Source organism: Camelus dromedarius, chromosome 1 (assembly GCF_036321535.1).
Source record: "Camelus dromedarius isolate mCamDro1 chromosome 1, mCamDro1.pat, whole genome shotgun sequence".
NCBI lineage: Eukaryota > Metazoa > Chordata > Mammalia > Artiodactyla > Camelidae > Camelus > Camelus dromedarius.
In genome coordinates this window covers 10,110,127-10,134,357 of record NC_087436.1, presented here as the reverse complement: position 1 = coordinate 10,134,357, position 24,231 = coordinate 10,110,127, and the positions used below count along the sequence as shown (strand labels likewise).

Below are 24,231 nucleotides of genomic sequence, written 5' to 3'. Positions count from 1 at the left end.
AAATGCTGTAGTTGAGACTGATCTTCTACTTAGTTTGCATCTATATTATGCCTCATTTCTCAAGACAGTGTGGGTAACTATCATATATCAGCAATGTAAGTAAAATGTATATATAGTTATTCTGTGTACAAATACTGCGTTATAATTTGCAAATGCATGCAACTTGTCAATATCAACTTTTAGGTGGCCAAAGCATTCATTTCTAGAGTGTAATTCTGAAGTTAAAGTTTAGAGCCTTTTTTTACCTGAGTATGTATAGTTTTAAAAAAAAAGATGAACTTTTTAAAGATGAAGTTAAACTGTACTCTTAAACTTTTATCATTTAATTTTTATATTCTGCTATAACAATATCCATAATAAAAAATAAATTTGATAAATTAAAAAAAAGATTCAAAAACTTTCTTTAGAAGAAGAAATAGTTTGATACCCTAGGAGTATAAAAGTGAACAGCTTTAAAAGATCTCAGTTACAGAACTTTCAAGACTTTGTACAAAGAAAGTGCAAAGAAACTGAACTTACGTTCTGACTCAACTGTAGATAATGATTCCTTGTGATAATTTATTCATAAAAAGGTTGCCTCAAGGCAGTTTATGAATATATAATACTGCACAAAACTATGTAATATAAAACGTTAAACTTCACAACATTTTTATGTTTCAATATATTAATTTTTTTCAAAAAAACCAACAAAATACTCTAACAGGGAAAAAGTGAAGGCAAATCCTACCAATAAAAAGTTAATCTATTAATTACAATCTATTCAAGCTAAATAGCTCTAAAAATCAATTAATATCCATCAGTCAGGGGTTCTCCAAATTTATTTTGTAAAACATCTGACGATTCATAAAAGAGTACAGAATGTAAACATAACAAAACTGGGGGAGGGGATTAAGGTGTATTTTCAATAAAAAATTAGTATTGTATGTTTCAAAAAGTGCCAAATTTAACTTTCAAAAATCCACTTCTTTTCATATGCGTAACTAACAGGCTATTTTGAATAACAGAAACTTTGGAAAAGTTTCTGGCAACACAGAAATATTCCAGTTAAGAAAACCAGTATTAAAAGTCTCTCACATACAGTATTTAATGATTACTTCAGGAAATTCAATCTAAATTATTCTTTGAATTCATACTTGAGATTAGCAAAAAAAACATGTAACTAGTTTGTTCAAACAAAACAGCAATAGAAAGAAGTATTTCAGCAGTAATATGCTTCAAGTATTTCTGTTAAAATCATAAACAACAAAAAGGAGCTTTTCCTAAATGACTATCAAAGTCATCATAGAATCTAGGCTACACTAGAAACAGAAATGTCATTTAGACTCTCAATATAACCTGAAATCTAGAATGATCATTTCACCAAACATACTTAAGGTACACCAAAGTGTATGAATACGTAAAAAAAAAAAAAGTAGAAGAGTAAAGACACACCTACAACTGAGAAAGCTTACAGTATATAATAAACTTTAAATCCCAAATACCCTTAACACCAAAATAAATTCTAGAACATGATGTACTAAGTCACTTAACATCACTAACATGATGGAAATGTAATGGACTTACTAAGAGAATCTGCACCATTTTTTTTTTTTTTTTTTTGCAGTTAACTCTACCCCCAAAAATCCTAGTACAATTCCCTTGCTTAACCTAAATAAGATGTCAACAAGTGTCAATGACAAATACCTAGAGCTTCCAGAAAGGAACTTACTGGACCATTTTCAATTCAAGTTCACTTCCTTCGTGAAGCTATCCACAAATACGTAACCATTTCAGATCACAGTACACTTAGCACTTAATATACTACACTGACCAGTCATCTAGTTTTACACTTGTGCTCATCTCCCCCAGTGTAGCTCCCTGAAGACTACAGACACATCCTATCAGGTTGAAAATAAAAGTTTCAAAGAAATAAAAGTGGGAGGTGGACCCAAGTGAACATTTTACTGAGCACCCACAGTATGCTGCACACTGAACTAGTATAAATAAAAAATATTTTAAAGTTCTTTAAAACAGTGTGAAATAATTCATATAAAATAATTTTTAAAAAGCTCATAAATACTCTCCTTAGCATTAAGAAAACATCTTAATTCTTGAATACTGACTTTATCTTTCATGCGAAAATCTAACATCAAGCTCAACTTTGTTAGTCCTGACTTACCCATCAACATCTAGTCAGAATTAACCTTGTCGCCCATTCTCTGCTACCACTCTACACCTTTACCTTGTACCAGTGTTCACTGTCAACAACAACAAAAACACCCACAAACCTACAGAGCACATACTACCACGTACTAGGACAGGCAGTGAGATTCCAGGATCAAAAACAGACACGAACTTGCTTACATTCTTAGTTACCTCATAAATAACTATACAGTGTACAACCTTGTTATCTCATGAGTAACTACATAGTTTATCTTGTTATCTCATGAGGAACTACACAGCTGGCCAGAAAATGGCCCAGCACTTAACAGGCGGACCTAACTTTGGGAAATCAGGAAGACTCCCTGAGGAAGTGACTGAGACCTACTTGTTTTCTTAAGGATGATGTGAGCTGCTGCATAAAAAAGTTTGGAAGGAGGTAAAGCAAACAGAAGCAAGACTACTGAAGTACTGAGGTAGGTCATTAAGAAAAAATGACAGCTGAGAAGCATTAAGGGTGGTGAAGTGAAGATGGAGAGAAATGGCAAGGCGTGAGATGCATATGAAGACAGAATGACGGGACTGAACACGGACGGTGGGATACGGGAAGAATCAAGTATGACTCCCAGGTCTGCAACACAAGCAACCACGTGACCAGAACACTGCTCACTAAGATGGCACACGAGACGGGGGCATCAGGAATTCCCTGTGAGGGGGAAGGAGGACAGCTCAGCAGTAGAGCACATGTTTAGCACGCATGAGGTCCTCGGTTACATCGCCAGTACTTCCATAATAAACAAACAAGCCAAATTACGCAGCCCCCACCCCGGGAAAAACTCATTAAAAGAAGTTTTAAATTAAAAAAAAATTTTTGACTTGAAGACACTGGTTTAAGATGCCCTGGAGACAGCTAAGTAGAGATGTAAAGCAAGTAAATAAATTCATGAGTCTGGCAGTTAGTAAAACGGTCTTGGCTGAAGATACGAATTTGGGATAACCTGGGGTTAAAGGTGGTACTTTAAAGCCACAAAGACAATAAGGTTTTCTTCAGAAGAATAAGAAAAGGGCCTAGGGCTAAGCTCAGATGAACAGATATTTAATAAGCACCTCTGATGTAACAGGCACTGTTATGAAATCAATGAGGAAAAGATTAGTTACCTAAAATAAAAACAGGAAAAAGAACACAAATGAGCCACAGAAAAAGTAAATATAAATGTTTTTAAAGTGTTGAAAAGATGTGTGCTTTACCTTAAAAGAAATGTAAATTAAAACTTCAATAAAATACAAATTTTAATGTATAAAAATATTTTTAAAAATTATTAACACTGCATTAGTGAGGGTGTGGCTGAGTTAGCAGTCTGATTAATAAGTGGAATGTAAACTGGTACAAGCTTCTGGAAGGCAATTTGATAGATTTTATCAGGATAAAAACCACACATCTTTTGCTTAAATAATCCTACTTCTATTAATTTAATGCACAGACATATTTACACATATACAAAATAACTAATCATCATCAATGCAGCAGTGTTTGTGTTAGCAAAAGAATGAAAACAGCTTAAGTGTCCATCAGAGACCTAGTAAATAAACTGCAGGAAAAGCAAACAAGAGGATGGCAGCTGTTAAACAAGCAAGGGGTAGACCTCTCTGTACTCACATGATTGCTCTCTCAGATCATGTATGACCAAAACGCAGGGGCACATGAGTGTGTCTAGCGCACTGTTTCTGTAGAAGGGGAGGCAGAGGGCACGTGAATATGCTAGTACATTCATGTGAAGTATCTGAACGGTTATCTAAGGAACTGCTCTAACTAGTCGGTTGTCAGTTGCACTAGCAAACTAGGAAACAGAGTTGGAGCAAGACCTACATTTTGTTGTGGGCAGGATAATGCCGTCCTTCCCAAAAACGTCCACGCTCTAATTCCCCGACACCTGTGAATGTATTACCATACGTGGCATGAGACGCATCAAAGACCTTGAGATGGGGAGATCATACCGGAATCCCCAAATGGGCCTGATGTAATTACCAGGGACTTTGTACAAGGGAGGCAGCAGGAGAGGTGTGGCCTTCTCTCAAGGCAGATATGAAGTGCTACACTGCTGGCTTTGAAGATGAAGGAAAGGGCTAGAGTCAAGGGCTACAGGCAACCTCTAGAAACAGAAGAAAACAAGAAGATCCTCCACAAGAGTCTCTTGAAGGAAGACAGTCTTGCCAACACCTTAATTTTAGCTCAGTGAAACTCATTTTTGGACTTCTGATCTTCAGAAATGTAATAGAATGAATCTGTGTTGTTTTAAGTCATTAAATTTATATTACTTTTCCACAGCAGTAACAGAAAATTAATACACTTCATGGACAACCGTATTTTACTGTTTGATTCTTTTTTAAAACCACGTACATGCAGTTTTATTCCAAAAAAGGCTGGCATACTAGGTAGAATTTCATTAATGTTTCTGGTCAGTTTTACTAACTTCCAGGAGCAAGTTTTTACTAGCGAGTCATCTCTTTAATATTAAATTTATCAGCATAAAAACAGAAACAGACAATTGGAACAGAATCAGGAGTCCAGGAATAAACTCAAGCATATAATGGACAACTAATAATATTTGACAAACAAGCCAAGAATGTTCAATGGGGAAAAGACAGTCTCTTCAATAAATGGTACTGGAAAAACTGGATATTCTCATGCAAAAGAGTGAAACTGGTCCCCTGTCTTACACCACTGGCAAAAATTGACTCAAAATGGATTAAAGATTTAAATGTAAAGCCTAACCCATAAAACTCTTAGAAAACATAGGGAAAAAGTTCCTTGACACTGATTCTGGCAATGACTGTTTGGATGACACCGAAAGCACAAGCAACAAAGGAAAAAATAAACAAGTGGGACTACATGAAACGAAGAAGCTCCTGCACAGCAAAATAAACGATTAACAAAATGAAAAGGAACCTACAAGAGTTCTGAGAAAATCTGCAGAATCATGTATCTGATACGTAGTATCCCATATTTATAAGCATGTATATGTATATATACACATACATCTATAAGGAATTCATGCAACTCAATAACAAAAAAACAAACTGATTAAAAATTGGGCAAAGGACCCGAATAGACATTTTTCCAAAGACATACAAATGACCAACAGGTACTACTACTACACTACTAAAGTTGACTACAACAAGTAACATTTTACTAAGGACCAGACATTGGGCTAAGTGGTTTACATTTAATTTCCACAATTCTGAGGCAGGCCCCATGACTATCCCAACTTAGCAGAACAACCAAGTCTTAGAGGGGTTAAGTAACTTCACCAAGACCATAACTTAGCAAAGACAGGTGCCAAACTCATCTTCCAGGACTCCACTGCCCACATTCTCAGATGTATGAAAGAAGTTTAAAGCAACTGATGTAAAAGTCTAGATGGAAAACCTCCAGTGACAAGCTGAATTTACAAGAGAAGATACAGCAGAGCCACGTGTCCCAGGAAATATGCCAATGAGAACAGATCAGTATGCTGCCTTCCTGACTCATGACAATGCTCCTACTATACAGCCTGACAAAAGGGAAGTTCTGATAGTCAACGACAAACAGTCAATTGCCAATCAGCCCCCAATCATTCACACACAATTGCATTATCAACGCTTTCAAGGTTCACTCTGCAAAAGAAAGGCTAGGAGAGAAAACTAAAAAGGGTTGGCAATAGCATACAGTGCTAAGTAAAAAGACTGAATTCACACAAACGTGTGTGTTCTAAAGCAAAAAGACTGTGGATAGATATGAAAGACGAAAACACAATGAAAAGGAGAAAAAGAAAATGGAAAGCAACAGAGAAAGGGGGCGGATGACATTGAGACCAGAGTATCATAACTTTTAACCAGATTATAAACTTTTAAATGTAGCTGTTTTTATCAGAAACTGAAAAATGTTTAAATTATATTTATGAAATGTATAAAATGCGTAAAAATACTTATAAACATGTTCCTAATCAAGAATTATTCTCAAGAACGTAAGTAAGAAAAGCAAGTAGCAGTTTTGGAACACAAACATAAGCTGTACGATGAAAGACAAGCAAGCGGAATTTAGATCCTGTTTATCACTGAGTACCTCCTGGAGATTACAGGTTCAAGGGAAACACAGAGGGTCTCAAAAACTATTATGTTTTATTTCTTAAAGTGAATAACAGACACACAAGGAGCCCGTATACAGTTGATCTTAATGCTTAACTGTGTCATGTAAACGCTTTTTCGCATCCACTCCACTTTTAAGAAAAACAGTCTCAGCGTGGTGGAGGGAACCGGGATGTGGAGGCCGGGTCCGGGGCCGGAGTGTGGGTCACTGGAGGGTGGAGAACGGACGCGAGGCCCCCCGGCCCCGCCGCCCACGCCTTTTTCCCGCGTTCAGCGGCACCCCCCGTCCCGTGCCCCGCGTTCACACCCGGGTGGGGAGTGGGCACAGGGAGAGGCGCGGGCTTCCCGCGAGGGGGCAGCACCTCCGGACTCGGCCCTGAACCCGGGACCCCCACCACCCACCATTCCCACTCCGCACCCCGCTTCCCGGCGGTCCGACGCCGGCCGCCCTCCCCGCCCCCGACCGGAGCCTTCCAGAAACGGGTGGTTTCAGGGGAGCGGGAGGGACCCACCATGTCGACGTCCTCGCGGCCCGGGACCTCGGACCCCACACGCAGGAACCTCACCGTCAGCAGAGACCGCAACTCACGCGGCGACTCCAGCCAAACCCTCGAGGGGCGGAAGAAGCCGGGCGGACCCGACCGGAAGGGGCGGGACGAGTGCTCTACCCTAAGACGTCGCGGGAAACAAGACCCGGTCTTTGTGGGCTGCCGTGGACTCACGCCCCTGCCGGGCGTAAAGGCTCTCCAGGAGCTCGCGGGCGGGCGGACCTGGGGCGGGCGGTGAACCGGACCAGTGCGGGGCGTGAGCCCGCGTCCTGGGCTCGGGGCTCCCGGCACTGGCCGGGTGGGATCTCGGGCGTTCGCCGGGCGCGCATCTCCGGGGCCGCACAGCCCCTCCGCAGGAGGCCGCCCGCTGCGCACAGCGCCCGGGGCCGCCGGGTGGCGCAGGGCCCACGCCGCCTGAGCAAGGCCTTCCCCCAGCTTCGGGTCCTTTCCTGTGAAGGCCCCGTCTGCACATTCAGAGCTCCTTCACCTCGAGTTGTTCTGTCTCTCGTCACTATGTGTGAGTCTTTGTTACGTCTACACTTGTTAGGATTCCGTGGACAGCACATTCGTTCAGCAGATGTTGAATGAATGCCTGCTGCGTGCCAGGCGTTGGGAATATGACCACCATATCCCTGCCCCTCCCTCAGCTCAAATTACAGTGCGACGTGTGAATGGAAAAAACAACAATTAATACTGTCTACACGTAGGGGCCTCTGAAGTACTCTTTTGAAAATAAAAACTGAGCAGAGACCTATGTTAAAGCCAAATAAATTATTCAAGACACTTGGTAAGGAAAGGTCAGGCTGACTTCATTCCAGGGGCGCCTCCGTATGCATAAGGATCACCGCGGTGGGGAAGAGATAGGGGTTCAACTCTTACTATAGTGTGGACAGGTGGAAATTTACAGCCAAGGAGCAGGGTGGAGGTTGGTGGATGGAAAATTAGTAAGAGGAAACAGCCGGGGTAAGGGGGACATTCTGGCTAAACCATCCTAACAGCCTGGAAGCAGGCAGGCGGGTGTGATCGACATCACCTGGAAGATGGTGGCTGATCAGGAGCCTGATGAGTTACAGATAAAGGAGGTTAACCCGATGTGAGTTGGGGAGTCCGGCTAAACTGACTTTCTTGCTAAAATTGGACAATATAAACAAGAACAGGAAATCCAAAATTCCAGGCCTAGTTGAAAAGAGTTCAGGGGAACCTGAGTACAGTTTGGTCAAAGAGAATCTCGTCACCTGAATGAAAGGAGAAAACCTGGCACGGGAAGAAGCTACAGGCAGGGTGAAGCTGGGAGTGCCTACGTATGTGTGTGCAGGTACATGTACTTAATCAACACATGTAGCCATTAAAACTAGATTAAACTGTAAACCAGAATGGGTGACCACAAGATCCCTGAATCTAGGGGCAAGGCATTTTCACACAGTGCGTTCTGTGTGAAGCTGCACAATGAAGGTCAACCTTGAAATATGTACTCTGGAGATGTTACTCTGTTGAGGAGTCCAGTGAATCCCTATTGTTCACACCCTACTTCTTCCTCTAACCATTTTCCTGAGAAGCCAACTTACACCCACCCTGCAGTCCCCAAGTCTGGCCCGGTGCAAGTAATCTTCCTGAGTTCTGTTACTGCAAATCCAGTAAGCATTAAATTGGCATCCTGGCTACTTCAGCTGTTACCAAGTGCACTTCTGATTACAAAATCCCCACCTGCTTCTACCTCTTTCTTAACTTCAAATTGCCAGTAATCCAAAGAGTGATATATCCTGAATTTTTTTTCATTTTAATTTGGATTTGAAAGATTTTATATGTTCCCCATTCAGATTTAACCCCTAAATAATACTGATTATGGGCAAGGCACTATGTTCAAATACACTGTAAATGTAAAAATGTAAAATGAGTTTCTACAAAGTAAAAATACAATGGTGATGATCAATATATGGTCATAATTTAATGTGTACATGCACCACAGTGACAAGCAGAGTCAGGATGCAGAGCCCTGCATCCCTGCCACCCAGAAACCACTGCAGATAGTTGGGAGACATCTTTAGAGATATTTCCCTGAGCTTTAACAAATATATTGAGATGTGTGTGTGTGTGTGCAAGTGTTAAGTTTTAACATTAGATATTGATATAATAAGAATACATTGTGTAATTTCTTGGGTAACCACAAAACGAATAGAAACAAAGTATGACTTTGAATAAGATACAAACAAATAGAGAAAAGTGGAATGATAAAAAATTTCAGATAATTCAAAGCAATGAAATAAAAATGAAAAACATAGGACTGCTGGGGAAATAAAAACAAAAATGTGGTAGATTTAAATCCATGTAACTGCCCTCTATTCATTTATTTATATTTTATTATTTGTTTATTATTGTATTATTCAATTTTTTTTTATTTTGGCAGGGGTGGGGAGGTAATTAGACTTATTTTTAGAGGAGGCACTGGGGGTTGAACCCAGGACCGTGTGCATGCTAAGCAGGCACTCTTCCTTTTGAGCTATACCCTCCCCCTCTAACTGCCCTTAATTTAAAAATGAATATTTTACACTGGATTTAAAATATACAACTCCGTTATGTTTATTGAAATATATCTAAAATATAAAGAGATAGAAAAATTAAAAGTCAAAGATGGAAAGAGGTATGCTAATCACATACTAACTGAAAGAATGATAGCGTAGACACATTGTTATACAAAATGGATGAAGTCGAAAAGTATTATGGTAGCTTGAAGAGTTAACTTTGTAAAGATAAAAAGTTTCCATTTTAAATGATATATTTATATTCACCTAGTAATATACCTCCAAATATATAGTGGAAAAACTGATACAATTTCAAATAATAGTAGAAAATAAACTGTCTTAGTTAAAAATAACCTTTTTTAGTAATTAATAGTGTTACTGCTTGTTGCTCAAGAATCCAATACTGAGAGACAAATGTTGGGTAAATGGAAAGTTAGCTGTATTGAGGAAGCCTGCAAACCTGAGGAGAAGATGGACTCATGTCCCAACAAATCAACTCCCCTTTGCTGATTGGGGGCAAGAATTTTTAAAGAGGAGTTTCAGGGGTGAATAGGCAGAGGGAGGGGGCTGCATGCAGAACAGCACCGTCAGCTTCGACAATCATCTTGAAATTGGTCATGTGGTGGTCTGATCAGTGTCATCTTGATTGCTTTCAGTACAGTGAATCTTCAGTTCCAGGGTCAGTTTGTTCCCATTTCCTCAAGGCCAGTTCTCGGAATTGTGTAAGATGGAGCAGCTTCTGTCATGGCTCCAGCCTGGTCATCATGTAGTTAACTTCATCCACCTGGTGGGGGTTTCATCTCTGCAAAACAGCTCAAGGGATGTGACTCAGAATATGATCTATGGCCCTTGAAGAGGAACTAAAGGTTCATGACTTTGTTTAATGGCTAAACTATTATTATTTGTCTTATTTGTTTTCCCTTATTTCTGCATTTTCTCTCTGATTAAATTTTATTCTTTGGCTACAGTTTTTCTACAGACAAGAGACAGGCAGAGGGCATGGTGGAGGGAGGGGTCTGTCCCAGGAAGGCCCCAGAATGTCTTGCTCCATTACAACAGAGCAAGCTGATGAAATATTCAGTGATTTGGAAGACTAGACCACCAATCCGACCTCATGATCTATTTAGAATGCTGCTTCAGGGGCTTGCAAGCATACATGTGTTTTCAAACACATATGGAATAGTTACTAAAAATGATCCTCTATTGGGCCAGAAAGCAAATTCAAACAAATTTGAAAGAACTGAAATCCTACAGAATGTGTTCTTTAGCCACCGTACAATGAAACCAGAAGTCAACAAGAAGAAGATAGCTTGATAATTCCCATAGCTTCAGAAATTAAGAATTATACTTTCAAGTAAGTCATGAGTTAAAGAAGAAATGATGTGGAAATTAGAAAATATTAGAGGCTGAATGAGGACAAAAATACCATATATCCAAGTTTGTGAGCTATGATAAACGAGCAGCAATTCGCTCCCCTAGTGTAAGTATTAGAGCTGAAGTATTTATGTTAAAGGAGAAAGGCTGACTGTTAATGAGCTAATCCACACCAAGAGGCTAGAAGAGAACAAGAGAAATTCAAAACAGAAGGTGGAAGAGAATGAACAGCAGAAATTATTGAAATCAAATATATATATATATATACACACACACACACACACACACACACACACACACAAATAAGAACAGGAAGGTAGAACTTTGGCTCCTTTTAAAGAATGATAAATTGATACATTCTTGCAGGATCCCTTGAAAAAATTAGAGAAGACCCAATTAACTAGTATCAGAATTGGAACAGGTGACACCATTTCAGGTTATGCATGCATAAGAGGATATTATGACCAAATAAACTTAAATAATATGGAAAAGTCTTAGAAAAAGTATAACTGATCAAAACTGACACAGAGGAATAGAAAGCTTGAATAGTTCCATCATCACCTTAAAAAGTGCTTACTCAACTATCTTCCCATGTTAAAATAACAAACTCAGATTTTTTTAGATTTTATAAATACATGTAAATAAGAATAGAACAGTACTCCCTTAATATGATAATAATATGGATTGGTACTAGTGACAGTAGGTATCACTGTCTTATTCCTGTCCTCAAAGAGCAAGCTTTTTGTTTAACCACTTTGGGATTATCTGGAAAGTTGAAATGTGTACATCTTCTAACCAGCAGTGTTATTCCCAGACCTGTACCCTAGTAACTTCCAACACATACCTCTCAGGATACATATACAAAAACTTCCCTAACAGTATTGTTTGTAATAACCCAAACCAGAAAAAAAAAAACCTAATTTTTCATTAACAAAACACAGAAAAATTGTGATAAATTCTATATAGCAAAGAAATTAATGAACTACAGTTATGGTAAACATAAATAAATTTTAAATCACAATATAAAATAAGTAACAGACCAAAGGATTTATGCAGTATAATTTCATTTATAAAATTCATTTATAAAGTTCAAAAACAGGCAAAATGAACTACATTTTTTTTACAAATACTTTTATAAGTGGCCAGTGATACTCCTAACCTGAGTGGTGGTTACCTTGCTATTTTTATTTTATAATTCTTCTTGATGTGTCACATTTATGTTTTATGCACCATTATGTTTGTAGGCTAAACTTAACAGCAAGAAGTGTTAAAAAAATTTTAAGCACAAATATATTACTCTATTGTCTTTTTATATTTTTAGTTGACATATAGTCAGTTTACAGTGTGTCAATTTCTGGTGTACAGCATCATGTTTCAGTCATACATGAACATACATATATTCCTTTTCATATTCCTTTCCATTATAGTTTACTACAAGATATTGAACATGGTCTGTACTCCACCATCTCTTGAATCCACTATTACTGTTGAGATGTCTCATGTTGGTCTAATGTTTTTCCTTTGTGGGTGGTTTACTTTTTGTGTGGAATCTTTTCATAATTTCTGTTGCCTTTGCTTTTCTGCAGCTTTACTGCAGTGTTGTCTGGGTATTGGTATCTCCTTACATGTCTTGGCCACTCACTCCCCACGGGGGATTTGCATTATCTGGATATTGATCATCTGTTCTCCTGATCTTTTAGCACATCTTTTATATTTTCTCTTTATTAATTTCTGATGCCCCTTGGAGAGTTCCTAATTTGATCTGCTAGTTTACCCTGTGGTCCTTTGATGTAATCGTCCTGCTAGATAGTCCATCTTGTGCCATCTTCATTTTAACTCTTATTTTTAATCTCATCCCTATATCACTTGTTTTCTAAAATAATTCTGTACCCCTTTGCTTTATTACCATATCCTTCAACTCTTCTGAATATATAGTGCTCATTTAAAATTACTGGTTCATCTGCAATAAATCTGCTTAATGTGGCCTGTGTTGTTCCATTTTATTATCTTTTAAATTTTTTTAAAATATACCTTTGAGGAGTTGTATTTTCCTTGAACTTGTAGCATTGTATTTTGCTGATGGAGTCAGCTCTCTTGTCCTGTAATGTTACTGGGGAAGCGCTGAGAGTCACACCGTCAACTCTGTCCTTCTTGGAACGTTTGAGAACAAGGAGGATCAAAGCTCAGAGGAGAGATTCCAGGACCACAGAAACCCTGCTGACAGGAGAGCAGGGGACATGAGCATCCCAGGCACCAGTCACCCTCCGCCAGGTTTCATCTCTCCTGACTCAGCTGGGCTCCGTGCCCTCTGCTAGCGCCTCACAATGTGGGGAGGCCAGATGCTCCTCATTCCTAAGGTGAAGTAAGAGAGAGCCGAGGTCAAGTCGCACCCTCTCCAGATGCTCCCCCAGCTGCCACAGACGCCCTCCTCCCACCCGTCCCCATCTTCTCAGTTGTAATCTGACTTCTAACCGCCAGTTCCTTCTGGCTTCTGTCATTTTCCAGGGTTGACTTGGGAGGGCCAGTGCTCCTCTACCATTTTATCCTACTTATTGTTAGGACTCCTGATTACATTAATATAATTAGCTTTTTTGTCATAGATGATGTAAGTTGGTTCGTAATTTTTCTTTTGCTCTATCTGGGACAATATTTTGCCATGGAAAAAATTTTGAACGTCTTTCCATAGGGAGCTAGTTGTTACACAAATGAATTAAAGGTGGTCCCGTATAAAGCTGTATCTTGTTTATTTCTTCGCAGCAGGCTTGGACCCAGCAGCTTAAAAGCCTGATTGGTGCCAAACTTACATTTTCACAATCCAATCTTTTGAAATATAGCTCCAAAGGGCAGATGTTTAGCCATTTAGAGTTTCCCCGCTTTGCATACCCTGTGAAGCATCACCCTTCATCTGCCAGCCATAGGTGCGGTCAACCCTGGGGCTGTTAAAGACACCAAGCCACTGTGTCTCTTCAGAGTTCTCTGTTCCAGAGTCTCCCCCATGCTGCTGATTGATGCCACCTAGACCCCTAGTCCCTCTCCAAACTCTTCTCTGATCCCCTGTCCCCCCTTCAGGACAATGGCTCCACCACCATCACCTTTGGAAGGTACCAGCACTGAGCGACTTTCCCCGCCCCGTGCAGATCTGTCCATGGCTCCCGGGTAAAGCTCACGTTGCGCCAGTGCCATCTGGTGGCCACATCCTTGAGCTCACTACACTATCTGATCTATTATCATTATTTTCGGCTATTTCAAAAAAGAATTTTTTTAAAATCTGCAGGTACCTATGTGGGAAATGTTCTGGACTTGTTAAGTAGAAAAAGTGAGTCATAAGACAGGGTGCATAATAAATCCCACCTGGAACAAAATGCAGAAAAAAGACAGCACAGAAAACATCAGGAAGCATGACAATCAACTGTTAATAGTTTACGAGATCAGGACTGAGCGGGGGAAGCTCGGAAAATAACCTTTCACTCTGTTCTTCTCTAGTGTTGCAACTTTTTACAGCAATCTATCTTAAAACTTTTCCAATTAAAAAAAAAGGAAATAGAGAAAAGCTGGATTTGATGATTAAATTGGTCAAAGCTGATGGTGTCATTAGAGATGTGTTGATGCAAACAAAAATATAAGGGCCGGTGATTGCTTACAGTGCTAGTGTGCACGTGCTACCCCACAGCACCTTAGAATGTGACTTTATTTGCAAACAGGGTCATTGCAGATGTGGTTCATTAAGACGAGGTCATCACTCAAGGTGGGGCCCTAATCCAGTATGACTAGTGTCCTGATTAAAAGAAGAAATTTGGACATGGATGTGCGTGAGGGAGGACACCATGTGAATATTGGACTCATACTACAATAAGACGGGTGTTACAGTTTGAACTGTGTCCCTTCCCCCCGACCCCCACCCAGAAGATGTCTTGGAGTCCTGACCCCTACCTCAGAGTGTGACCTTGCTGAGAGATAGTGTTTCCAGAAGCAGTCAGATGAAAAGGAGGTCGTTAAGGTGGGCCCTAGTCCAAAATAACTGGTATCCTTATAGACAGGGGAACTTGAGGCCCTGAGACACGTACAGAGGGAAGGGGCCGCAGGAAGAAGACGGCCAAGGGGAGAGACCTGGCCTGGATCCAGCCCTCACCGCCCTCAGGGCAACCCTGCTGTCACCTTGATGGGGCCCTCCAGCCTCCAGAGCTGAGATAGTCCCTTAGTGCTGTTTTGGACCCCCGCACCGACCTGACCCCCACGCCGCTGTGCATTGTCCTCTGTCCTCACAGACCTAGCAAACATTCCCCAAGCAGGTCTGCTGCTTTCCCCCCTTCTTGTTCTCCATCTTGGCAGATAATTCTGCTTGCCAGCATCATATTTAATGTCCAGATCTATATACACATACACATATATACATATATAATTTCTGGAGTCACAGGTGAATTTCATTCACTTTATAATCTCCATTACACGCTAAATTAACCGGACAGAAAATTTAAACAGAACATTTGGCAACTGATCTGAAAGAAAGAACGTACATAATTGGAACACAAAGAAGTCCCAAAGGAAACCGTCACTCTAATTGCTTCTGGCAATGTGATTTTCCCTCTCGTAATCCGTGTTTATGATTCACAAATGGTCTTCTAATTTCCTGCTACACTTTTGTACCACACGTGTAGCAAACAGCGAAGTTCTCAGCCACAGCTTTTCAGACACAGGAGTTTTCCATCAGTGTTTCTGAAGTCAGAGTTTCACTCGCCTGGCCCAGGATGCACTGGAGGACTGGCACTGCCTATGCGCCTCCCGGGACAGTCTCAGGACCGCATTCTTTGTGGCGGTAACAGCACAGAGAACACCCTGGTGAAGTCCTGACCACCTCACTCGGCCACCACTGCCAAGTCTCACCTTCCCCATGTCCATTTTCTCTCTCCCAACACCATGGGGACAATTTTCCCCAACACGGCCGTGGTCAGGACAGTCAGATGATGCAAATCTTTCCACAGCACTTCATCCTCAACCCAAAAGCAAAAGAACAAAACAAAACGCAAAAACAACTCACTTGGCTCTGTTTCAAGCCCTTTTCAAAATCTGACTTCCTGCTTTCCCCCCCGACTGTTCTCAGCATGAATCTTCCCTTCCCATCAGATCAGAAACTCCCTCTCTCTGCTCTCAGAACTGTGGTCTTGACCTTCTGTCATATTTACACTCACCAAAATCATACCCATGCTCCAAATCCTGGGTCAAAGCTCACCGCTTCAATGACGACTTCCCTGGTTACTAGCTGAGAGTAGTGTTTGTGTCTCTGCCCTGGTATCACACCTGGAACCAAAGGGCATTTGTCATCATGTGTATATATATATGTGTGTGTATATATATATATATATACACATATACACACACACATATATGTATGACTGAATCTGTACACCAGAAACTAACACAACTTTGTAAATCAACTATACTTCAATTAAAAATCAATGCTGTTCTGCAGGGAGGGCATAGCTTAAGTGGTAGAGCGCATGCTTAGCATACACAAGGTCCTGGGTTCAATCCCCAGTACCTCCTCTAAAAATAAATAAAAGTAAACCAAATTACCTTCCCCCTCAAAAAAAAAAAAAAATACATGTTCTGAAGCTATGATAGAATAGTTAGAATGAGACTTACCCTGTAGCCATAAACACCCGCAAACGTAGACACACTACACAAAGCAACAGCAATGTTCATACACTGGAAAACAGGCAGCACAGGACTGTGACCCCAAACAAGAAAACAAACAAGGTAAACCACATCCTCCTCCTTCCTGAGGCTCTGCCTGGACAGCCCTGCAGAGAAGGCTACCTTACACAGAGCAGGGCAGGCAAACAACCTGCCGGCAGTAAACCAAACAGTCCCCAGCTCCCACAGGGCTGACCCACACATCTGAAAGCTGACCACAGTGGAGGGTCCTTGCTCAACACTCGGGGCCATCGGTGGAGACCCGACGATTATGGTTTTGTATTAACACAGAGTGAAGCACACTTTGCATCTGTCTTAATGAACTTAAACATTTTTAAAGCACCAAGCTGTCTGCTCAAATGAAGTCCAATACTCTTTAAAAGAGATTTAATGAACTAAAATACAGCACCTCTTCCAAGCGATGTCCAGCATTTAATTCTTAAAAAATTAGAAGCTATTTCCCCAGAAGTCCCATGGACCACTTCTGGCTATTTTTACTTTCCCTTCCGTAGCTATTTGTATTAGTGATCCTGTTAGGTTTTCTTTTCACTTGAAGTACACACTACAAAAAGTATTTTTTCATATAGTGAGAAAAAATTATAGTGAAAAATTTAAACAAAGGTAAAACAAAATATGTGCTTATGGATGTATGTGTTTATTTATAACAGACCTTAAATCAGGGGTAAAAACTGGCAGTCTGAAGATACATTTTCTCCAATGAAATGTTCACAAGTTTTTCAGTTTTGAATGCCTTCAGGTGGGCTTGTATTCTCCAGTTTGTCTAGGTCCCTCCAGCCCTGCATTCCTTTACTCATGGTAACTCCCTGATCCGGTAGGTACCTAGGTTTGCTAATCCTTTTTTTATGTGGATAAAACAAAATTAATAAATGAATAATTTCCTCCTATTTGCAGACAATGTTGGACTGTCTTCCAAAATGACTTCTAAAATGAGTAATGGACTTTTCTCCAAGACAGCTGAATTTTTGGCATGTTGGCTTAAAAACTGTGGGCTGGCCTCTTGTCAGTAACAGCCTCTTCTAAAAGCGGAAAATAGAATGTGATATCGTGGCTTTGATTTATTTGACTAACTTGTGTTCACAGCTTCATTGGGTGATCTGCATTATCAAATGATGCATACTTTATACTTACATGGTTATTTTCAATTTAAATATTTAAAAATATTTTAAAAGACTAAAAATGCCTACCAGAAATATTAATAATTTATACATAAATTTCCATTCCCTCCTCTAAAAAAAAAATCTCAGAACACTTTAAAATATTTTACAGATAATTTGCAAAACACTATTTTCTAGGTCGTAAAAAAAAAAAAATCCACAGTCTCACACAACATACGGAAATTCACACTCATTATCTAGGGTATTAAATTTCCAAGACTGCATTCTGTTCTTAACAAAATTGACCTTTACTAATGTTAAAAACTTTCTGCTTAATACTTTGGGAGATAGTTGTGCAATACTTTAAATGAATGGAAGAATTTGGGAACTTTAAAAGAAATATTAAGTAGTTCTTATTTCTCCCATTTTTCTTTCAGATGAACACTGCCTCACAGATCGTTTTAATATTATCATGTTTACCAATTGTTTGGATTTACTAGAGCTCTTGTCAGCCAAAATAATAGTGAGTTACCTACATTTATATTAAGTGCTTTCCTGTCAGCCCCTCGTAGTTTGTTATTATGATGCTGTGAATATTTTTATCTCTAATTCCCATCTTTCCTCCCAGTCCTACTTAAGTATGTCTTTATTTTCTCTTCCTTTATTTGTCTAAAAAGATAAGCAAGCATTAATTTGCAAAAGGCATGTGGAATAATACAAGATGACCTCTGAAGGATTTTTCCAACTCTAACATTCCTTCAGCAAGTCTTAAAATCTTGTCAGTGTCAGATCATTATGGTTTATTCTAAATATATTCTTAAAAATAAAAATGGTAGAAACAGTTTAAATGGCAAATAATATTTCAAATTTTTTTCTGAGATACAATGTAACAGATATATAAAAAGTGGCAAGACTCCCTGAGTTAGTTGTTTATAACCTGATTAAAAATTGAAACTATCTGGAGAATTTTCAAGATTACATATGCCTTGATCCATCACCCAGAAATTATGATTTAATTGCTTTGGAGTGGACATGAGATTCATTTTTTTTAATTCCTCAGATGATTTTAAAGTACAACCAATTTGGGAACCACTGACCTCAGTCTGTCTGAAGATTACTGGCTCTTAACTTTGACTAAACATCAGAATTGTCAAACAATAAAGTATCAGGACAGCCAAAAACAAAGAGCTTTATTTGGGGTCTTAGGAATTGCAACTCCAGAAACACAGATTTGGGTAAAACCAAAAGTCTTCAGGGGAGAGAAAGAGGGCCTTACAAGGGTAAAAGCCACAAGGTTATTAAAGTCAGCTGGCAAGGATCATGATTGACACTGGTGCAAGAAGGAGGCATTTGTCCTTAAGGGCTGGGCTGTCAAGAGTTATTCAGGGTGAGGGTCCAATAAGCATCTTGATTTCTGGAACATTGGGCAGATGTTCTGGATGCCGGCCTTAAGACAATAAGTGGTCAAATCACTTCCTCAATGGCCTCCTGCTCCATTTTAGAGCTCTCTTAGCAAAGACCAACTTCATTTAATTTTCCTTACACAGAATCAACAGGTGAATTAAAATACAGCATCCCAGACTCTAGCCCCTTAGATTTAAATTTGGCTTGTCTGGGGGTGGAGTCCAGGCATTTTTATTTTTTGCTTCCAGTGTGATGACTTTAATGTGAAGTCAGTGCTAAGCATTATTGCTCAAGAATCAAGCTATTTATCGCAGCAGCATGGAAGTGGATATATTACTGTCATTGTGTTTCTGGTGTTTTTGATAAGCTATAACCCTTTGCTGCTAAAAGTGCTCAATGGTACAAGTTTAGTTTTATTAAAAAAAAAAAAAAAGCCAGTAAATTAAGTTTTTAAAATCTACTACTAGTGACAATATTTTAGGGTACACTGGGGAAATTGCAGTTCTAGACACCCTGCCACTCAGTGGTTTTAGATTTGACCTTCCTGGAACTTTTGGTCAAATGAGTAATCACATTTCTGTCTATAAATCAGAGTCAGAATTTTCAGCTGCTCTAGAAAGTCTCATTGACATAATGTTCCCGTATGGGTTAGACTGAAGGTGACTCTGGATCACTCCCGTTAACGCTTTACAGCGGAACAGAAACGATGTCTCGGCCGACCATCAAGGCAGGAAAAGACAGCACGACCTCAACACACAGCTTCCCAAACACACGGGCCGACCAGGGTCCCCTTTTGAATTTACAGCAGGAGGAAAGGTATAAAGATATTTAATAATAGTGTTGAGCATGCAAGTGACTAAACATTAAACATCCACTCACCGGACGGGAGCGGTGGGGCGGGGCAGGGACCTCGCGCACCCCTCTGTCTGGAGAGCAGTTTCCCTGCGCGCTGTCACGTGGCAGGACTGCCGAACTTCCTCAAGGAGGCGGGGCCAGGGTGCTGTCACGTGACAGCACCGTCCCGCTTCTTTCCTCAGGGAGGCGGGGCTAAGGTGCACAGTCACATGACGCCAGCCGCGAGCTCGAGTTCGTTTACCAGGAGGCGGGGGCGGGGCGCGCTGTCACGTGACGGGACCGCCAGGCACGACCGTTTGCTCCGCAGGAAGCAGGGCGGGCGCCGCCATGGCCGACAACGGCCCGCCGGACGCCGGCATCGTGCAGGTGCTGCAGGACCTGGCCAACCGCCTGCGCATCCATTCCATCAGGGCCACGTGTGCCTCCGGCTCCGGCCACCCCACGTCGTGCTGCAGCGCCGCCGAGATCGTGTCGGTGCTCTTCTTCCACACGATGAGGTACAGGCAGACGGAGCCGCAGCACCCCGACAACGACAGATTCATCCTCTCCAAGGGCCACGCAGCGCCACTCCTCTACGCCGCCTGGGTGGAGGCGGGCGGCGTCGACGAACCCGACCTGCTGAACTTGAGGACAATCCACTGTGACCTGGAGGGGCATCCCACCCCCAGACTGCCGTTTGTCGATGTGGCGACAGGGTCACTGGGGCAGGGGTTGGGGGCCGCGTGCGGCATGGCTTATACCGGCAAGTACCTGGACAAGGCCGGCTACCGCGTGTTCTGCCTCATGGGCGACGGCGAATCTTCGGAAGGCTCTGTCTGGGAAGCGTTGGCCTTTGCTTCCCACTACAGTTTGGACAATCTTGTGGCAGTCTTCGACGTGAACCGCCTGGGACAAAGTGGCGTCACGCCCCTGAAGCACTGCACAGACGCCTATCGGAGTCGCTGCGAGGCCTTTGGGTGGAACACTTACTTAGTGGATGGCCACGATGTGGAGGCGTTGTGCCACGTGTTTTGCCAAGCAGCTCAAGTGAAGAACAAGCCCACTACCATAGTTGCGAAGACCTTCAAGGGCCGGGGGATTCCAAACGTTGAGGATGCAGAAAATTGGCATGGAAAGCCAATGACAAAAGAAAGAGCAGAGGAAGTCATCAGACTCATTGAGAGTCAGATCCAGACCAATCGGAATCTCATTCCAAACCCCCCTGTTGAAGGTTCCCCTCAGATCAGCATCACAAATATAAAGATGAGCTCTCTGCCTGATTATAAAGTGGGCGACAAGATAGCGACTCAGAAAGCATATGGTTTGGCTCTGGCTAAACTGGGCCGTGCAAATGGGAGAGTTATTGTCCTGGATGGTGATCCAAAGAACACCTTTTGTGAGATATTCAAGAAAGAACACCCCGAGCGTTTTATTGAGTGTTTCACTGCAGAACAAAACATGGTAAGTGTGGCGCTGGGCTGTGCCACACGTGGTCGAACCATCGCCTTCGTTACTACCTTAGCTGCCTTTTTGACCCGAGCATTCGATCAGATCCGGATGGGAGCCATCTCTCGAACCAACATCAATCTCATTGGTTCCCACTGCGGGCTGTCGGTGGTTGCGGATGGACCCTCCCAGATGGCCCTCGACGATCTAGCCATGTTCAGAAGCATTCCCAATTGCACTGTTTTCTATCCGAGCGATGCGGTCTCAACAGAGCATGCTATTTATCTGGCTGCCAATACCAAAGGAATGTGCTTCATTCGAACCAGCGGACAAGACACCGCAGTTATTTATACCCCAGGAGAAAATTTTGAGATCGGACAGGCCAAGGTTGTCCGCCACAGCAGTAATGACAAAGTCACAGTTATTGGCGCTGGAGTTACCCTGCATGAAGCCTTAGTGGCCGCTGATGCTCTTTCTCAACAAGGTATTTCTGTCTGTGTCATTGACCCGTTTACCATTAAACCCCTGGATGCTGCCACCATTATCTCCAAAGCAAAAGCCACAGGTGGCTGGGTTATCACGGTGGAGGAGCACTGCCAAGAAGGGGGCATTGGGGAAGCTGTATGCGCGGCTGTCTCGGGGGAGCCCGGCATCCACGTTCATCAGCTGGCAGTGTCCGCAGTGCCTCCAAGTGAGAAACCTAGTGAATTGTTAGATACGTTTGGAATCAGCGCTAGACACATCATAGCGTCTGTGAAAAATACTTTAATGAACTAAAATAGGCGATTTCTTTAAAAGTCCGTCTGTTGGCATGAGCCTTAAAACACCGGTATGTTTCTGTTACTTTCATGATTGTTGTTACAAAGCTGTCATTTCTATCTTTCCCGTTGTGCCTTAGTTTGTTGGTTTTTTTCAACAAAGCCATGTAACACCTTTCTTCATTCCTAATTCAGAAATTCAAGTCAACGATCTTTCTCTTAAGCTGTGAGTATGTATACAAATGTCACTATCACTTTTGAATTATTAAAGTAAGTGATAATATTTTCAGTTGCAGAATAGTAAACAAAACAACCACCTAAGGGAAGTTTCCTGCTAAGACTGCAAATCATTGACTAGGCTGAAATCAACGTAGGGGTAACAGTTTCTTAAATGTGTGTAATTTCTTTGGATGGAAAGAAGATGTGAATTTAATTGTAGACTTCGGAAGCCTAGGTTTAGAAGTGAGTGTGAGCTTTCATGTAATGCCATCCTCCCTGCAGCTTCTGGGATAATGTTTGACTTCAGTTGCCTTGGAATTTCCTCCGAAGTTTGCCTTCATCTCTCCTGCAGTTTAGAGACTGAAGGGCAGCGATAAAATCTCTGCTGATGTACTTGCAGTGAAATTGCAGTGACTTCTGTAAAAAGATAAAAGCCTAAGTAGTTCTACTTTGCACGCTACACTGTATTGTGAGGTTTCAGAAATATTTCATTTTCTCAGTGACCAAACTGGATCACTAACTTGATTGTATTCGTCTTCCTTAGTGGAGACTAGAGTATGTAATAAAGCACTTAAAACCCAGTAGCTCTATTCAGTTTGTGCCGTGTGCGTGTGACTTGCTTTCTAGCCTGATAAGCAAGAAACTCCCCTCTAAACCAGAAACAGAATGAGGCGTGTCCCCGCAACAGTAGTCCTGGAAGTAAGTCTGAGCTGGAGAAACATCACTAGAGAAAAACATGTGTACTGAAGAGCCATCTCTTAAGCAGGCCCCTCACTTTTCACTGTGTGCATAGATTTTGTGGCTGGAATATAAGAACAAAGTACCAGTCATAAAAGTTCAAAACTAAATTTAAAATTACTCTTTGTCAGGTAATTAGTTCCTTATTTTTATTGCTTTCTTTTAAGTGTCCTCGTTAAGTTCTTTGGAGGCTTAACCAATTTGTCTCAGGGTTGTTGTTCTGGAAGGTATGGTAGAGACCAGGAATCACTGACTTGGGAATCAGAGAAATCGGGGCCTGCTTGGGACAATAGTCACACTGCCTTTTTTCTCTGAGCTGGTTCTGCTTTTTCCTATTGAAAATTGATCATGATCATCACTCTGTTTATTTCCTAAGATTTAAGGATAATTTTGTAAAAATAAAAACAGTTGCTGTAGTATTACTATAGGATACAAATATCCAAAAAAAGTAATCTCACCAAAAAAAAAAAAATCCATGTAATTGTATTTGCTAGCACGGGATCTCTGCTACTTGTCAATTTCTAAATATTATTGTATTCTTCAGCTCTGACAGGTTCTTTTCAAATTTTTGTTCCTTGTGAAAATTCTTGCTGTGTTCATCTATTCTTCTCCCCAGTTCAGTGAGTATTCTCATTACTAATGCTTTCAACTCTTTTTTTGGTAAATTATTTATTTCTGTTTCATTAGTTGTTTTTATGTGTTTTCTCTTACTCTTTCAGTTGAAACAAATTCCTCTGTCTTCTCATTTTGCTTACCTTCCTTGGCCTCTATGGAATTAGTATAAAATAGTTACCTATTGCAGTCTTGAGGGGATATCCTTTTACGGGAGCATCCCTTCGCAGTCTTCATGTGCTCTGTTGGTTTGGTAAGAGAGCATGAGTCATGTGTTTCCTCATGGTGCGCTGGCAGCTATCAACTTGTTAAGAGGTGGGGCTGGAAATAGAGGAGCCAGGGCAGGAGCCAGGGCTTCTCTCCTGCTCAGTGGCCACTACCACCCTACTGGGGTTGGGGTTGGGTCCCAAGTTGCTGGAGCAGAAGTTCTGGGAGCTTGTAATTATTCTGAAATGGCTCTGGTCCCTCTGAGTGTGTGCTCCTGCCCCTCCCAGCACCAGTATCACTGCCCCAAAGGGGATCAGTACTGGAGCAAAAGGGCCCAGAGTGGTTGGTTAGTGTGGTTCAGGGCCCAGGCTTTGGCAAACTCAGCCCCAGACTGAGTCCTGGACAACTTCTGATGTCCTGCCTCCGAAAGCTTCAGTCATGGCTGCTCCCACCCCATTCAGACACTGTTCAGGGTCCAAGCCTGCTCTGTCCCTCACAACTC

General features: G+C 41.4%; 2 protein-coding genes across 3 annotated transcripts in view; one reads left to right on the top strand and one right to left on the bottom strand.

Moving 5' to 3' along the window:
- Window positions 1-6,920, bottom strand: part of TMA16 (translation machinery associated 16 homolog) — a 30,886-nt gene extending 23,966 nt beyond the window's left edge. Inside the window, exon 1 of the mRNA XM_031464056.2 lies at window positions 6,777-6,920. Coding sequence (XP_031319916.1) covers window positions 6,777-6,779 — 3 coding nt within the window. The 5' untranslated portion in view covers window positions 6,780-6,920. The remainder of the gene's footprint in view (window positions 1-6,776) is intronic.
- Window positions 6,921-20,081: 13,161 nt separating this feature from the next.
- Window positions 20,082-22,014, top strand: TKTL2 (transketolase like 2). 2 transcript variants are annotated; one of them, XM_064489433.1, is made up of 2 exons: window positions 20,083-20,322; window positions 20,437-21,972. In XM_064489433.1, the coding sequence occupies exons 1-2, from the start codon at window positions 20,098-20,100 to the stop codon at window positions 21,970-21,972; spliced, it is 1,761 nt and encodes a 586-aa protein (XP_064345503.1). In that variant the 5' UTR covers window positions 20,083-20,097. The 2 variants fall into 2 exon arrangements, with proteins under 2 accessions (XP_010984672.3, XP_064345503.1); XM_010986370.3 differs by having other exon boundaries at window positions 20,082-22,014.
- Window positions 22,015-24,231: the final 2,217 nt, after the last annotated feature.